The sequence below is a fragment of the Myotis nattereri genome (assembly GCF_964212035.1).
Source record: "Myotis nattereri genome assembly, chromosome: 3".
Lineage (NCBI taxonomy): Eukaryota > Metazoa > Chordata > Mammalia > Chiroptera > Vespertilionidae > Myotis > Myotis nattereri.
In genome coordinates, this window is record NC_138077.1 from 53,432,404 (window position 1) to 53,450,814 (window position 18,411).

General features: G+C 41.5%; 2 protein-coding genes across 3 annotated transcripts in view; one reads left to right on the forward strand and one right to left on the reverse strand.

Moving 5' to 3' along the window:
• The window catches only part of NCBP2 (nuclear cap binding protein subunit 2), a 46,276-nt gene that overhangs the window by 25,884 nt on the left and 1,981 nt on the right, over window positions 1-18,411 (forward strand). The window lies entirely within an intron of this gene.
• The window catches only part of SENP5 (SUMO specific peptidase 5), a 67,583-nt gene that overhangs the window by 18,637 nt on the left and 30,535 nt on the right, over window positions 1-18,411 (reverse strand). For both annotated transcript variants that reach the window (XM_081085341.1, XM_081085340.1), the window contains 4 exons: window positions 14,714-14,819; window positions 14,432-14,570; window positions 14,122-14,169; window positions 12,146-12,223 (listed from right to left, as the gene is read on the reverse strand). In XM_081085341.1, coding sequence (XP_080941467.1) covers window positions 12,146-12,223; window positions 14,122-14,169; window positions 14,432-14,570; window positions 14,714-14,819 — 371 coding nt within the window. The remainder of the gene's footprint in view (window positions 1-12,145; window positions 12,224-14,121; window positions 14,170-14,431; window positions 14,571-14,713; window positions 14,820-18,411) is intronic.

Below are 18,411 nucleotides of genomic sequence, written 5' to 3' on the forward strand. Positions count from 1 at the left end.
TTATTTTTTTAATATATTTTTATTGATTTCATAGAGGAAAAGAGAGGGACAGAGAGATAAAAACATCAATGATGAGAGAGAATCATTGATCAGCTGCCTCCTGCACATCCTCTACTGGGGATCAAGCCAGCAACCAAGGCATGTGCCCTTCACCAGAACTGAACCCGGGACCCTTCAGTCTGTAGGCCGATGCGCTAAGCCAAACCAGCTAGGGCTAACCTCAGTATTTTAATAAAGTAAAAAAGAAAAGACTAAATGTTGATCAGGATTTAGATAAAAGGGAACCCTAGTGCACTGTTGGGGGGATTGTAATCTTGTACAGCCACTATAGAAAACAGTATGGAGATTCCGCAAGCATTTAAAAACAGAACCACTATGTGACCCAACAATTCCACTTATGGGAATTTATCTAAAGAAATTGAAAACACTAATTAAAAAAGACATATGCACACCTATGTTCACTACTGCATTACTTATAATAGGTAAAATATGGAAGCAACCTAGGTGTCCATCATAAAGATGATGTGATACACACACACACATATACATACACTGGAATGTTATTCAACCACAAAGAAAAAAAGAAAAGAAAAAGAAATCTTACCATTTATGGTAACATAGATCAGTGGTTCTCAAACTTCCTAATGTCGCGACCCTTTAATACAGTTCCTCATGTTGTGGTGACCCCCAACCATAAAATTATTTTCGTTGCTACTTCATAACTGTAATTTTGCTACTGTTATGAAGCGTAATGTAAATATCTGATATGCAGGATATATTTTCATTGTTACAAATTGAACATAATTAAAGCACAGTGATTAATCACAAAAACAATATGTAATTATATATGTGTTTTCCGATGGTCTTAGGCGACCCCTGTGAAAGGGTCATTCGACCCCCAAAGGGGTCGCGACCCACAGGTTGAGAACCACTGACATAGATGAACCTAGAGGGTATAATGCTAAATGAAATAAGCTGGACAGAAAATGACAAATACTGTGTGATTACACTTACATGGGGACTTTAAAAAATAAAACAAATGAACAAACTAAAACTCAGTTACAGAGAATAAACTGATGGTTTCCAGAGCGGGGAGGGACAGGGTGGGGGTAGAGGGATGAGCAAAAAAGGTGAAGGGGATTAAGAAGTACAAATTGCCAGTTATAAACTAAGTCACAGGTGTATAATGTACAGCACAGAGAACAGAGTCAATAATCCTATCTAATAAAAGAGAAACAAGGTAATTAGCATACAACCGCTACCCTTCCCATTGGCTAATCAGGGCAATATGCAAATTAACTGCCAGCCAAGATGGCGGCCGGCAGCCAGGCAGCTGGAAGCGAACATGAGGCTTGCTTGCTTCAGTGACGGAGGACTCCAACGTTCTCCGCCTGCCTTGCCGGCCTCTGAGCTTGCAGTTTAAGAAACATTGTAACAAATACAGAAGCTAAACAAAACCCCAGAAACCTGCTTTCAGCCGGCCAGGATCTCAGAGGTGGAGTTATACATTGTTTCGATTATAGAACCCAAACAAACCAGATACCTGCTTTCAGCAGCAGAGGCCTCAGAGCTGGAGCCAGAGCTAAAGCTGGCCCAGAATAAAAAAAAGAAAAAGAAAAAAAGGAGCAGTGGGAGCTTCAGTTGGCCTGAAAACAGCCCTCAGCCCCTCACCCAGACTGGCCAGGCACCCCAGTGGGGACCCCCACCCTGAAGGGTGTGTGACCAGCTGCAAACAGCCATCATCTCCTCACCCAGGCTGGCCAGGCACCCCAGTGGGGACCCCCATCCTGATCCAGGACACCCTTCAGGGCAAACCAGCCAGCCCCACCCATGCACCAGGCCTCTATCCTATATAGTAAAAGGGTAATATGCCTCCCAGCACCAGGATCAGCGTGACAGGGGGCAACGCCTAAACCCCGATTGCCCTGCAGCTCTGTGTGTGACAGGGGGTGGGGCCACAACCTCCCTATTGCCCCTGCTCTGTTCATGACAGGGGAAGGCGCCCCAACCCCCTGATCAGCCCTGCTCTGTGCCTGATGGGGGAGCTCCCCAACCCCATGATCGCCCTGCGGCTCTGTGTGTGACAGGGTGCAGCGCCCCAACCCCCTGATCGGCCCTGCTCTGTGTGTGACGGGGTAGAGCCATAACCTCTCCATTGGTCCTGCCCTGAGTGTGACAGTGGAGGCGCCCCAACCCCCTGATCGGCCCTGCTCTGTCGGTGATAGAGGGCGGCGCCCCAACCCCCACCCCACGGGCCCTGCTCTGTGTGTGATGGGGTAGAGCCATAACCTCCCCATCGGCCCTGCCCTGAGTGTGACAGTGGTGGCGCTCCAACCCCCTGATCGGCCCTGCTCTGTGGGTGATAGAGGGCAGCGCCCCAACCCCTGATCCGCCCTGCTCTGTGTGTGACAGGGGGCGATGCCCCAACTCCCATATCAGCCCTACTCTGTGAGTGACAGGGGGGAGCTCCTCAACCCCCTGATCGGCCCTGCTGTGTGCGTGACAGGAGGGAGCTCCCCAAACCCCTGATGAGCCCTGCTCTGTGCGTGACAGGGGGTGGCGCCGCAACCTCCCCATCGACCCTACCTTGAGTGTGACAGGGGGCGGTGTCCCAACCCCCCAATCGGCCCTACCCTGAGTGTGACTGAGGGTGGCATCGCAACCTCCCAATCGCCCTGCTCTGTGCATGACAGGGGGCGGCGCCCCAACTCCCCAATCAGCCCTGCTCTGAGCCTGCCCAGGGGCTGCACCTAGGGATTGGGTCTGCCCTCTGCCACCCGGGAGCAGGCCTAAGCCAGCAGGTCGTTATCTCCTGAGGGGTCCCAGACTGCGAGAGGGCACAGGCTGGGCTGAGGGGCCCCCCCGCCCCAAGTGCACAAATTTTTGTGCACTGGGCCTCTAGTAAAGATATAATATGCAAATTGACCATCACTCCAACACAAGATGGCCTGCAGGGGAGGGCAGTTGGGGGGGACCCAGGCCTGAAGGGGAGGGCAGTTGGGGGCAACCAGGCCAGCAGGGGAGGGCAGTTAGGGGCAAGAGAGAAGTTAGGTGTCGATCAGGCTGGCAATGGAGTGGTCAGGGGTGATCAGGCTGGCAAGCAGAAGCGGTTAGGGGCAATCAAGCAGGCGAGTGTTTGGGAGCCAGCAGTCCTGGATTGTGAGAGGGATGTCCAACTGCCCGTTTAGGCCTAATCCCGGTGGGGCCTAAACGGGCAGTCGGACATCCCTTGAGGGTTCCCAGATTGGAGAGGGTGGAGGTTGAGCTGAGGGACACACCCCTCCCGTGCACGAATTTCGTGCACCGGGCCTCTAGTATCATAACTAAGTACAGCAACATATGTTTACTAGCTTTATCATGGTGATCACTTCATAAGGTATATAAATATTGAATCACTAGGTTGTACACCTGAAACAAATATAATACTGTACTAGTGGCCCAGAACACGAAATTCATGCACATTCAAAGGGAATTAGTGGAAATATTTTAATATTGCTATTTGCCCTTTCTCTATAATAGAAGTGTCAGAATGAAAGAAAATTAGCAAAATGTATATGAAAGTCTTCCTCCTGTCAGAGTCTGGAACGCACCACGGGACCCAGAGTCAAGTCCCCGCCCACCCATGTGCGCCTCAAAATCATGTGAGACCCAGACCTGCCCCCCCCCCCCAAATTGGGCTAGATCCAGACCTGGCTGGTCCCACCCTTGTAAAGCCCCGCCGGGTGGAGAGTGCGGCCTCAGGTCCCCCGGCCTGGCGCCGGGGTGGGGGCGCAGCCTCAGGTCTCCTGGCCCGGTGTTGGGGTGGGAGGCAAGGCCTGAGGTCCCCTGTCAAGCCCCGCCGGGTGGGGGACACGGTCTGAAGTCCCCCAGCCTGGTGCCAAGGGCAGGGGGCACGGCCTAAGGTCCCCCATCAAGCCCTGCCAGGCAGGGGGCACGGCCTGAGGTCCCCCAGCCTGGCGCCAGGGTGGGGGACATGGTCTGAGGTCCCCTGTTAAGCCCCATGGGGACGAAGGGGGGGGGTGTGCAGCCTCAGATCCCTGCTGATTGCTCGTTATGGGAACTTGTCCTCCACTGTGGGTGCAGCCATCTTGTGTTACAGAAACCCCCGCCTCCGCTATGGGTGCCATCTTTGTGGTGGAGTGACAGTCAATTTGCACATTCCCTCTTTATTATATATGATGCCAACTATATATTTGTATTTTTAAATATATTTTATTGATTTTTTACAGAGAGGAAGGGAGAGAGAGAGAGAGAGTCAGAAACATCGATGAGAGAGAAACATCGACCAGCCGCCTCCTGCACATCCCCCACCGGGGATGAGCCCGCAACCCAGGCACATGCCCTTGACCGGAATCGAACCTGGGACCTATCAGTCCGCAGGCCGACGCTCTATCCACTGAGCCAAACCAGTTTCGGCGCCAACTATATTTTTTTTAAAAAATGTGTGTGGCAGATTGTATTAATCCCAAAAATATATTTTAAAAGATAATAAAATACTGAGTTTATTTCATGTGTATATTTTTGTCTCCCTAGATTGTATTGATCCCAATTATTTGTAGTCCTCCCTATAAAAGAATTATATAGACCTGCCTATTGCCATGTGGCTGCAAGTGACCCTTCCAGGGGAAGAAATGTATTCCTGTTATGTGATTTGCTTTAATCAATGTACTGTAAACAGAACTGAAGTTATGTCATGACCAAGCTGAAGCTTCAAGAGCTATCATGTGGCCCTGAGATTGGAATGTCTTAAGATTAGGTGCTGCTCCTTCAGTCTGAGTCCCATTAAAAAAATAGATGCATCCATGTACACAGAAAAGAGTCTAAATGTATATGAACCACATTAAAGAGGTATATATGTATGCATCTTTTTTTTTTAAATATATTTTATTGATTTTTTACAGAGAGGAAGGGAGAGAGATAGAGAGTTAGAAACATAGATGAGAGAGAAACATCCATCAGCTGCCTCCTGCACATCTCCTACTGGGGATGTGCCCGCAACCCAGGCACATGCCCTTGACCGGAATCGAACCCGGGACCCTTCAGTCCGCAGGCCGATGCTCTATCCACTGAGCCAAACCAGTTTCGGCTATGTATGCATCTTAAAAAAATAAAAAAAATAAAGACAAGACACCATAAAATTATCTCTTCACATGCAGGAAAACCATTTGATAAAACTCCACATCCACTTTATGATTAAAAACTGTCATCAAACTACGAATTGAAGAAAACTTCCTTATCTTAATAAAGAGCACCTACAAAAAATCTACAGCTGACATCATAACTATTAGTGGATGACTCAATGCTTTCCTCCTAAGATTGAGAACAAGGCAAAGATGTCCTCTTTCATTACTTCGATTCAACAGTGTACTAGAAGTCCTAGCAATAAGGCAAGAAAAAAAATGACATACAGTTTGGAAAGGAAGAAAGAAAAGTCACTACTTACAAACATTACTTCCTGTGAACATCCCACAGAATCCACAAAAAACACCTCCTAGAACCAGTGAGTGAGTTTGGCAAGGTCACTGGATATAAGCTCAAGATATAGAAATCAATTGTTTTTCTGCATACTAACAGCACACAATTGAAAGATAAAAATTTAAAAATTCTGTTTATAGCAGTTTCAGAAATATAAATGCTTAGAGATACATTTTAAAAACATGCACAAGGCCTGCACACTAAGAATTACAAAACAGCCCTGGCTGGGTGGCTCAGCTGGTTGGAGCATCATCCTATACACCAAAAGGTCCAGGGCACATAACCATGTTGCAGGTCCCTCGCATATGGGAGGCAACGAATCAATGTTTCTCTCTCATATGTATGTCTCTCACTCTTTCTCATCAATAAAAATATATCCTCAAAAAATATATACATATCCTCAGGAGAGAATTAAATAAGATAAAAGAAAAAAATAATTACAAAATATTCCTGAGAAAAATTAAAGTCCCAAACAAATGAAAAATATGCCAGTTCATAGTTTGGAAGATTTGATATTGTCAAGGTAGCCATTCTCCACAAATGAACATACAAAGTAAATACAATACCAATAATAACTCAGCAAATTAAAAAACACACACCAAAAACAGAGACTGACAAACTGATTCTAATATTTATGCAAAGAACATTATATTAGCATAATATAATGATAAAAGCATAAGAACAAATAAAGAGATTAATGTAAGAGAACATAAAGTCCAGAAATAGACCCACACATATATGATCAACTGATTTTCTACGAAGTTGCCAAAGCAATTAAACTGGGAAAGAGAAGTCTTTTCAGCAAATGACATTGGAACAACTGGATATTCATATGGGGGTTGGGGGGGGGGGGGGTTGGGGGAGGAGAACCTTGATCTCTACCTCATGTCTTACACAAAAATTTAGATATATCAGAGATGTAAATATAAAAACCTAAGAACTATAACGCTATCAAAAGAAAACATCAGAGGCAAATATTTCTTTAGATTGGTTATACAAATCAAGAACTATAAAAGAAAAAAGTATGGTAAATTAGGTTTCATCAATATTTATAATCTCTATTCATCAAAAGACATGGTTAAAAAAATAAGTAAAAAAGCCAGACTAAAAGAAAACAATCACAAAACATAGATCTGACAGAAAACTTATATCCAGAACCCAATAAGCTTTTCTTTACTTTAAACCTTTCAATTATATCCTTCACCCATTTTTCTACTGTTTGTGGGGTCTTTTTCTTATTGATTTGTAGAAAAAGCCCTTTATACATTAAGAAAATTAGTTCTGTGGCCTTGGCCAGGTAGCTTAGTTGGTTAGAGCATCATCCCAATATGCCAAGATTGGGGATTTGATCTTTGGTCATGGCACATACAAGAATCAACCAATGAATGCACAAATAAGTACAACAAATTTATCTTTCTTTCTCTTCCCCTTCCCCTCTCTCTCTAAAATCAATATAGACAAAAAGAAAATTAGTTTTGTGATATAAATTACAAATATTTTTCCCAGTTTATTTGTCCTTTTACATTGCTCCTATTTTTATATGCAAAATTATTTTTCTTTTTATGTAATTGAATTAATTTTGTTTATAGCATCTGGGTTTTAAGTTGTACAGAGAATAGACTTCACTATCCTGACATTGTTTTTTAAAAATTCTCTTATGGATTCTCTTCTTACTTTCACTATTTCATTTTTGTTGCAGTTAAATCCTTAGTCATTCTGTAATTTAATTTTACTTAATTCTTCTATTTTTCATTTTTTCCTTAATAATAAAGGCATTTGTGGCCATTAACTTTCTCAAAACTGCTTTTCATAATAGTTGGTAAGATGTACTTCCTTTTCCATCCCTTTCTAGACAGTTTGTATATAAGTTACTTTTTTATTTTCTTTTGGACCCAAGGGTTATATCTAGTAATGTGTGCATCTATAAAATCTTCAAATTATTAAGATTTAAACCACTTTTTATTTATTTTAATTAGGTTGAATTGTGATCAAGAAATAATATATGTAGCCCTAACCGGTTTGGCTCAGTGGATAGAGCGTCAGCCTGTGGACTCAAGGGTCCCAGGTTCGATTCCGGTCAAGGGCATGTACCTTGGTTGTGGGCACATACCCAGTGGGGAGTGTGCAGGAGGCAGCTGATCAATGTTTCTCTTTCATCGATGTTTCTAACTCTCTGTCCCTCTCCCTTCCTCTCTGTAAAAAATCAATAAAATATATTTTAAAAAAAATATATGTACTTTGTTGCCAAGTATACAATCAATTTTTACAAATGTTTCTTAAAGGAATAAATGTGTATTTTCCTTTTGAGGGGTATAAAGATCTAGTATATATCTTTTAAATCAAATATACTGGTTGTATTCTTTTTTATTTATGATCTTTTTTTAATCTATTAGATTTGTCCAACCATGAGAGAGGTCTCTCGCTATCATTATTTTATCAATCTTTACATTTTTATATATTGAAATTATCATAGTTTACTTTTCACCTTAAATTCTACCTCAAATGTTATTAATACTGCTAGTTCTTTTTTTATGTGTGTGACTTCCTTCCTCTGATTTGCATTTGCCTTCTACCTCTTTAACTGTTGCTTTATTTTCAACCTTTCTTTTTCATATTGTTTTATTTCTTATAAATGAATTTTGTGACTTAATCCAATCTGAAAGGGTCCAGAAGACAGAATAATTTAATTCATTCTATTTAATGAAATGACTTGCATACTTGATTTTAGTCCTTTTCTCTCGTGTTTATTTTTCCATGAGTGTACATTTTATTGCTCTTCACTTTACTGTGCTTTGCAGATATTGCATTTTTTACAAATTGAAGGCTTATGCCCTGACCAGTTTGGCTCCATGGATAGAGCGTCAGCCTGTGGACTGAAGGGTCCCAGGTTCAATTCCAGTCAAGGGCATGTACCTTGGTTGCAGGCACATCCCCAGTAGGGGGTGTGCAGGAAGCAGTTGATCGATGTTTCTCTCTCATCGATGTTTCTAACTCTCTATCCCTCTCCCTTCCTCTCTGTAAAAAATAAATAAAATATATTTAAAAAAAACAAAAAAATTGAAGGCTTGTGGCAACCTTGCATTGAGCAAGTCTATTGGTGCCATTTCCCAACAGGCCTGGTTAGCATTTTTTAGCAATAAAGTGTTTTCTAATTAAGGCATGTACTGTTTTCTTAGACATATGCTATTGTACGCTTAACAGACTACAGTATAATGTGAACATAACTTTTACAGGCACGGGGAAACCCCAAAATTAGTGTGAATCACTTTATCATGATATTCACTTTATTTCAGTGGTCTGGAATTGAACCCACAATATCTCCAGGGTATTTTATCATGCTATTTATAACCTTTCTCTATTCCACATTACATATGAACATTTTTCCTTATCTATATAACTTTTCCTGGTTAAGTAGCATCCTATTAAATGGATGTATATTATTTATTTGACCAATCCCCTATTAATTGTTCTCAATTTTTTCTAATATAAACACCACCATAGCCCATTCCGGTGGTATAAGCCACACACTTGGAAGTCATCTTTCACATTTCCTTCTCCTCCATCCCCAGAACCGATCCATCACCAAATCCTGTTAACTTTACTTCCTAGATCACACTCATATTTGTGTACATCTCCCATCTCTCCTGCTACTATTCTATCCCAAAGTACCATCAAGCCCTAGCTGGTTTGACTCAGTGGATAGAGCATCGGCCTGCAGATCAAAGGGTCCCAGGTTCGATTCTGGTCAAGAGCACATGCGTGGGTTGCAGGTTCAATCCCCAGAGAATCATTTGATCAATGATTCTCTCTCATCATTGATGTTTCTCTCTCTCTCCCTTTCCCTTCCTCTCTGAAATCAATAAAAATGTATTTTAAAAACAATACCATCAATCTGCAATGGCCTGCTGTTCTACCCACATCAACTTTGCTCCCACATTCATTCATATTCATCAGTGCTGCTAGACTACAAACTGGATGATGTCCCACCTAAAACCCTTCTATAGATTCCTATACATTATGTGTAAATTTCAAAGCACAGATTCAAGGCCCTACATCTCTGGATCAGATCTACTTCACTCTCTCTCCCTCCATCCCACTCTCTCTAAAAATGAATGGAAAAAATATCCTGCCTGCCTAATCGCCCTTAACCACTCGCCTGCCTGCCTGATCGGCCCTAACCACTCTGCCTGCCTGCCTGGTCGCCCCTAACCACTTGCCTGTCTGCCTGATCATCCCTAACCACTCTGCCTGCCTGCCTGATCACCCCTAACCACTCTGCCTGCCTGCCTGATCACCCCTAACCACTCTGCCGTCCTGCCCACCCCTAACCGCCTCTGCCTTGGCCCCCGCCGCCACGGCTTTGTCCAGAAGTTTGTCTGGAATGACGTCCAGAAGGTCTCTTGGCTGTCCAGTCTAATTAGCATATTACATTTTTATTATTATAGACTAAAGGCCTGATGCACAAAAATTCGTGCAAGAGTAGGCCTTGTTTCCCCCAGGTGCCGGCACCGGCTTCCCACCAGCACACAGAACCCAGGCTTCCCTTCCCCAGCTGCCAGCAGGCACCCGGGACCCGGGCCGGCTTCCCTCGGGCTTCCCGCAGGCACCCGGAACCCAGGCTGGCTTCCCTCCCGCTCTGGCTTCGTCAGGAAAGACATCTGGAATGACGTCCGGTCTAATTAGCATATTATCCTTTTATTATTATCAATAATGACTATCTGTGTGTTTACCATGTACCTAGTGGTTTACATGGATTATGTCATTTATCCTCACAACAAGGTAAATACTATTCATATTCTTTTTTTACAGATAAGGAAACTGAAGCTTATAAAAATTAAGTAATTTACTCTGGCTGGGTAGCTCTGTTGGTTAAAGCATCATCCTGATACACCAGGGTTGCAGGTTTGATCCCAGTCAGGACAAATATAAGAATCAATGAATGAATGAATGCATAAATAGGTGGAACAACAAACCAATGTTTCTCTCTCAAATTAATCAATAAATTTTCTTTTTAATTAAGTAATTTGCCCAAGGTCTTACAACTAGTTAAGTGGCTAAACTATGATCTGAACCCAGGTCTGATTTCTGAATTCATTATATCTATTTCCTCAGACTTGCACTCTTCAACCATATTTCATATATGTTGGCACTACTAATGATGCCTTGAATAGTAATGTTTAATCAGGTATTTTTGTACTTTGCAAAAAGTTATCTCCATCTACTCTTAAGATTTACTCTTAATTTCTCTAACCCATTCAGTATAAAAAGTAAAAAGTTATATTCCCTGGTTGGTTGCTCAGTGATTAGAGCATCGATCCAAGAACCAAAGGGTCTGGGTTCGATTCCTGGTCAAGGGCAAGTATCTGGGTTGTAGGCCTGATCCAAGGCCAGGTCAGAGCATGTGCAGGAGGCAACCAATTGATGTGTCTCTCTCACAGTGATGTTTCTTTCTCTCTCTCTCCCTCCCACTCTCTCTAAAAATGAATGGAAAAATATCCTCGGGTGAGGATTAACAACAACAACAAAAAGTAAAAAGTTATAGTATCTCTAGACCAGCTATTTTCTTTTCTTTTTTAAAAAAATATATTTTATTGATTTTTTACAGAGAGGAAGGGAGAGGGATAGAGAGTTAGAAACATCGACGAGAGAGATACATCGATCAGCTGCCTCCTGCACACTCCCCACTGGGGACGTGCCCACAACCAAAGTACATGCCCTTGACTGGAATCAAACCTGGGACCCCTCAGTCTACAGGCCAACACTCTATCCACTGAGCCAAACCAGTCAGGGCTAGACCAGCTATTTTCAATTCGTATGCTACAAGAATTTTTAAAACATGCAATACCTACTAGTCAGAGCACTGACTTCTTTTCCCCTAGATTGTCAAATAAAAAAAGCACAACAGCCAACATAACAATAGCCATCTGGTGTTAATGAATCAAAATTATAGTTATTTTTAAAAATCAGATCAGCAAAAAATATAACATATTCTTTCGTGTGCTACAGCATTTTAATAATTAGTTTATGTGTGCCATGAGATGAAAAAGGTTGAAAATTGTTGCTCTAGGCTTATGACTATGAAATTTGAACTTGCTGGTAATTTTGTCAAAATATCAAAAAATAGCCGTGGTCAGTGTGACTCAGTTGGTCAGATGTCGTACCTTGCATCAAAAGGATGCCAGTTCAATTCCCAGTCAGGGCTCATGCCAGGGTTGCTGGCTTGATGCCCAGCAGGTGGTATGCAGGAGGCAGCTGATCAATGATTCTCATTACTGATGTTTCTTTCTATCCCTCTCCCTTCCTCTCTGAAATCAATAAAAATATATATATTTCAAAAAAGACTGAAAGTGATTTTAGGGATTACTCTGATTTATCATTTTGATAAATAAGCAATCTATAGCCCAAACTGTCTTGTCCAAGTTGTACATTAAGCTAATAGTAGTACAAACCATTAACTTTCTGCCCAGTGTTTTGTTATAGCACATTCCAATCAAGTGGATAGACTCAATTTTACTAGCATCTTATCTTTTGAACAAGATTTAAAAGAAACAATAAAAAACTTTCACATTAAAGTCTGTTTCTAATTAACATCACATTGGTAATAAAGTTCTTATACTTCCACTCAAAGTGGATTATCATCTACATTTCAAATTTAGAATAAAGAGAATACCTTTTTAGTCCATCTTTTTACTCCATTATATCCTTTGGTTACCAGCTGTCTATGAAAAAAGCTGTTGAAGAAGTGAACCTAGAAGAGACATCAAATACAAGCACCAGATTATATTAGATTGTGCCCAGGTTTAACTAAAAAAAAAAAAAAAAAAAAAAAGGAAATTTAAAAATCCTTAAATATAAGATAACCAAAAAGGTGAGGGGAATTTTCTTCTTTAAAATAATAACCAAAATATAAAAAATACATTGCATGGTTCTCATAAGATTCTATTCCAAATTTTTATTAGAATGACCTTACAGCTGTGGTCTATAGTTAGAACTGGAATGGACAATAAACAGATTACCTGAATCCAATCAAGTAGACAAGCAACCTGACAGATTTCTCCAAATCAGGTGATAAAGTTAAAAGAAGCTATGAAAGAATGAGGTAATAATTACCTTGAACTAAAAGGATATGGATTACAAAACTAACCTCATATGAAGAATGTGAATTTGGAAATTCTTGTTGTCATAACAACTATAAAAAGGCCATAGCTTAGTCATTTCTAGCACTGAAAGAACTATTCTAGTCATATGGAGCATCATGTCCTGCATACATGGCTTCAAAGCTCTGGCTTCTAAATTAGTATCAGCCCACCTGAGATAGTAAACAATTGTGGTCTTAAGTGTTTCCTCAGTAACTTTGACTCACTTGAAATGATAAAACTGTTCTCTTCCTGCTGAGGTTCTCAGGATGTGGTCACCAGAACACAAGTATTATCAGCATCACCTGGGAACTTGCCAAAATGTAAATTCTGAGGCTCTACCCTAGCCCTACTGAAGCACAAACTCTGAGGTTGAGGCTCAGCAATCGGTTTTATAAACTTTTCAGAGGATTCTGATGCACATATATTTTGAGAACCATGTAGCTTAAGATATTGGTTTTTAAAAGAGCTTAGAGTAGCTATTTCTAGGGCAGTGAGTCTCAAACTTTGTATGCATCAGAATCTGGAATGCAATCTGACAGATTGGCTTTATGATTCCAATTTAAAATACATAACATATTTGTGATTTTAAGTGGAAAGTTATGACATTTTGTCTATATTCATAAATAGTGTTGCAATCTGAGATTCATTATATTACCTGTTTAAATTATCAGACTTACAAAAGTTTATAAAGTACTTCAAAAAGTTTTGCTTATTGACATCAAAGGCTGCTCACTAAACAATTTGAGTACTCAGAAAGAAATTAATATATTACATTTTAAGAATAGTTTTAATATGTAACTAAGCTCTTAAGGGCATTTTATAATTTAGTTTGTATTTGAATTGAGTATCAAAGATTAATCCAAAATAAAGTGAAGCTGAATACTACTTTACCACTTTTTAAAAGATAGTAAAACTAAGTTAAATTTTAAAGCTTAAAGCAAATAGTCCCTTTTGTGCATCTTCCACTAAGAAAACGCCTTCTCAAGATATCAACAACCAGCCCTAACCAGTTTGGCTCAGTGGACAGAGCATCGGCCTGTGGACTGAAGGGCCCTAGGTTTGATTCCAGTCAAGGGCATGTACCTTGGCTGCAGGCTCCTCCCTGGCCTGGGCCCTGGTCAGGCCCTGCAGGAGGCAACTAATCTGTGTGTTTCTCTCACATCAATATTTCTGTCTTTCCCTCTCTCTTCTACTTACCCTAAAAATCAGTGGAAAAATATCCTCTGTGGTGAGGATTAAAAAAAAAAAAAAAAAAAAAAAAGATACCAACAACCATATCTACTTTGAAACAAATAAGCAGGAAAACACCAGCATCATGACTTTCTTATGCAGAAGTGATTTTGTAGAATGTATGCCCAAACCTAGCACCTGATCAAGACAAAATTAATCCTTTTAAAAAAAAAACCAAGCGATATCAAATAATTATATAAAGTGTTTGTTTTTTAAAAACAACACCTTTTAATATACAAGGACTCTTGCTCCTAAAGAAGAGTAAGTTTTCACTTACTTTGTCTGGGACTGCATCCATTATCAGCTCACCGTACATATTAATGACCTATAAAGAAGCCAACATAAAACCAGCTTACTAACCCTATACAATTTAGAACATCCCACTCAGAATGAATACCACATTGATACTGCTAACAGTAATCAAACCTTTTGGATAGTGGGGTAAGAGAATGAGTCTCTTCAGTAAGGAATAAAGAATCCTTGATTCCAAAAGATAACTGTGAGGCCAACCCAGAAGTTATTAAATATATTTTGTTGTCCAACATCCTCTGCAACTTTTCCATGATGAGAACCTACAATACACTAACCTGGTCATTCAGCCAATTCTGACCATCCAGTGTCGCCAGATCATCCATATCTAGCATGTGCTTATTGTAGAAGACACGGAAGTTGCATTTTTGATGTCTAGCCCGATAGTTTGTTATTTCCCTATTGATAAATGGTTTTCTGAAACAGAAAGATTTTGAAATAGAAGATTAAAAACATGAGTTTTACTCAATTTATTGCTAAGTATCTTTTTTTAATCAAGAAAAAAGTCATATATGCTAAATTTTATTGTCAAGGGCTTAACTTAAGCAACATTGACAAACCTATTAGAAAAGTCTTCATTAAAGACATCTTTTAATCTTCCAAGGACATCTTTTTCACTGAGTGGAACCAAACTGCCATACTTCTTCATAACCTCATCTAGGAATCCTTAAAGAAAGAAAGAAAGGTTAAGGTGGAAAAACCATTTTCAGTAGTCATTCTCCCAATACTTAACCTATATTTAACCTATAGCACTACATATATCATACTATTAAAAAATCTTTGCCCTGGCTGGTGTGTCTTATTGGTTAGAGCATCAGCCCATGCACCAAAGGGTCGAGGGTTCAATTCCTGGTCAAGGGCACATACCTGGGTTGCAGGTAAGTGTGGAAGGCAAGCAATCAATGTATCTCTCACACCTAGATGTCTCTTTTTCTTTCTCTCTCTCTCTCTCTCTCTCTCTCTCTCTCTCTCTCTCTCTTTCTCTCCACTACCCCCCTCGGGGTGAGGATTAACAACAACAAAATCTTTTAGAAATATTTTTTTTATTGATTTCAGAGATGAAGAGAGAGAGAGAGAGAGAGAAAGCGACAGAAACACCAATGATAAGAATCATTGATCGGCTTCCTCCTGCACGCCTGGGTATGTGCCCGGATGGGTAATAGAACAGTGACCTCCGGATTCATATAGGTTGATGCTGGCAGAAGAGAGTGTTTGTTTTCTATTAATCCTGACCTGAGGATATTTTTCCATTGATTTTTAGGGAGCGGGAAAGAGAGCGGGAAAGACAGACAGAAACATCAAAGTGAGAAAAACACACCGATTGGTTGCCTCTTGCATGAGTGTTGACCGGGGCCTGGGCCGGGCAAGAGTCTGCAACCAAGGTAGATGCCCTTGACAGGAATTGAACCCGGGACCCTTTGGTCCGCAGGCTGATGCTCTATCCACTGAGCCAAACTAGCTAGGGCAACAAAATCTTTTAAAAGTTATGTTTTATGAAAAAAATAAAATAAATCAGACCCTCTCCACATAGAGAAATGTTCTAAGACATTTCACATTGGATTTCTAAGCTAGCAATGCACTATTAGGAAATGGCTAGCTAAAACTAAAGACAGACATCTTTTAGTAGTTTAACCTTGCAGTAAAATCCTATCTCTGAAAGAGTGAAATATACTAGGAAAGGGCTTAATTACCTGATTAAATGTGTCTATCACATTTGGTAACTGAAGGAATTATTTTTTAAAAAAATCACAATTAGAGAGAAACCAAGATGGCGGCATAGATAAACACCGAAATTGCTGCCTCCTACAAAAACTTCACAAATACAACAAAAAGACAAAACGGACATCATCCAGAACTACAGGAAGGCTGGCTGAGTGGAAATTCTACAACTAGAAGGAAAGAGAAAAGCACACTGTCAGGAGCTACGGAAGTAAAGTGCAAAGGTACGGAGGCTCGAACGCGAGCGGAAAAGGGCTGGTACCTGAGGATGCGGTTGTCTTTTTAAATCGGGAGGGAGTCACAAGCTCCCGACTGCTCTGAACTCCAGTTCCGGGAAGTCTCTGGGGACCCAGGACTCATATGGGGAGAAACTGGACTGTCTGGCAGCAGGCAGAACTTGGAACTCGAGGGCGGCTTTCCCTCAGAGGTGCTTGCAGCCGTTACCGGGAAACTGAGACACGCGACTCCTTAGGGCAGGGCTAAGGATCCGCCATAGCTGCTTGCTCCGCCCTTTGATTCCCTGAGACCCCGCCCAACCCAGGCTGCGGCAGTGGCTTTTGTATATGAATGCCCTGGCCATTTGCAACCTGAAAATTACCTTAAAAATTGCAGCTGGGCCAGACAGACCCAGAACTTCCAAGAGAAGGCCCAAGGCCCCTCAGCAGCTTGCATTGCTTCACAGCTGGGCCTCATCTGGGCACCTCCAAACTCCAAAAGAGGAAGGGGAATCTGTAGATCTTTTCATAGCTCCTACTGGGTAACCTCAGGCAGAGACTAAATTAGCACCTCCTTAGATCCAAGAGCCAGTGTACCCAGTGGTCAGAGTGGGACCATCCAGATTACAACTCCTCAGATCCATAAGGGACACACTCAGGGGGCAGACTCATTGAGCACCAAAGCCCCAATGAAGCAAGTCTTGCCCCAGAAGGGTGTCTTCAGCATAGAAGTTCTCCCACTGCAGACACAGCTGATTCTCACTGCCAGTTGGCCTGGGGGTCAATTCCTCCTAGTGATCCTATAACAATCAAGGCATAACTACAACAAGACTGTGCACAAAGCCCACAAGGGGGTGCACCAAGAGTGTCCACCTCAGGTAACTGGGGAGGCTGAGCCACTGGGCCCTACAGGACACCTAGCACACAAAACCACTCTACCAACACAGGGAAGCATAAAAAATGCGGAGACAAAGAAACAGGTCACAAATGACAGAAATGGAGGAAAGCAAATGACTGGATATAGAGTTCAAAACCATGTTTATAAGGTTTTTCAAGAATTTTATGGAAACCGCCGATAAATTTAGTGAGACCCTGGAGGATATGAAAAAAGACCAACTAGAAATTAAGCATACACTGACTGAAATAAAGAATAATATACAGAGATCTAACAGCAGACAAGAGGATCCCAAGAATCAAGTCAGAGATTCGAAATACGAAGAAACAAAAAATACCCAACCGAAAAAGAAAAAAGAAAAAAGATTCCAAAAATATGAAGATAGTGTAAGGAGCCTCTGGGACAACTTCAAGCGTACCAACATCAGAATTATAGGGGTGCCAGAAGAAGAGAGAGGACAAGATATTGAAAACCTATTTGAAGAAATAATGACAGAAAACTTCCCCTACCTGGTGAAAGAAATAGACTTACAAGTCCAGGAAGCGCCGAGAACCCCAAACAAAAGGAACCCAAAGAGGACCACACCAAGACACATCATAATTAAAATGCCAAGAGCAAAAGACAAAGAGAGAATCTTAAAAGCAGCAAGAGAAAAAAAGTCCATTACTTACAAGGGAGTACCCATACGACTGTCAGCTGATTTCTCAACAGAAACCATGCAGGCCAGAAGAGAGGGGCAAGAAATATTCAAAGTGATGAATAGCAAGAACCTGCAACCAAGATTACTTTATCCAGCAAAGCTATCATTCAGAATTGAAGGCCAGATAAAGAGCTTCACAGATAAGAAAAAGCTAAAGGAGTTCATCACCACCAAACCAGCATTATATGAAATGCTGAAAGGTATTCTTTAAGAAGAGGAAGAAGAAAAAGGAACTCTTACCATTTTCCACAGCATGGATGGAACTGGAGAGCATTATACTAAGTGAAATAAGCCAGTCAGAGAAGAATAAATACCACATGATCTCACTCATTTGTGGAATATAATGAACAACATAAACTGGTGAACAAGGACTGATCCAGAGATGGAGAGGCATTGATTGGACTGTCGGGCCTTGGAGGGAAGGTAGGGGAGGGTAGAGGTAAGGGGGAAAGATCAACCAAAGGACTTATATGCAAGCATATAGGCCTAACCAATGGACGCGGACAACAGGGGGGTGAGGGCATGAGCGGGGGGGGGGGGGGGGGGGTGGAGGGGGGGTAGGGTGTAACGTGGGGATAAGGACACATATGTAATACCTTAATCAATAAAAAATATATTTTAAAAAAAATCACAATTAGAGCCCTGGCCAGTGTGGCTCAGTTGGTTGAACATCGTTCCACGCACCCAGAGATCCTTGGTTTAATTCCTGGTCATACAGGTCACATGCCT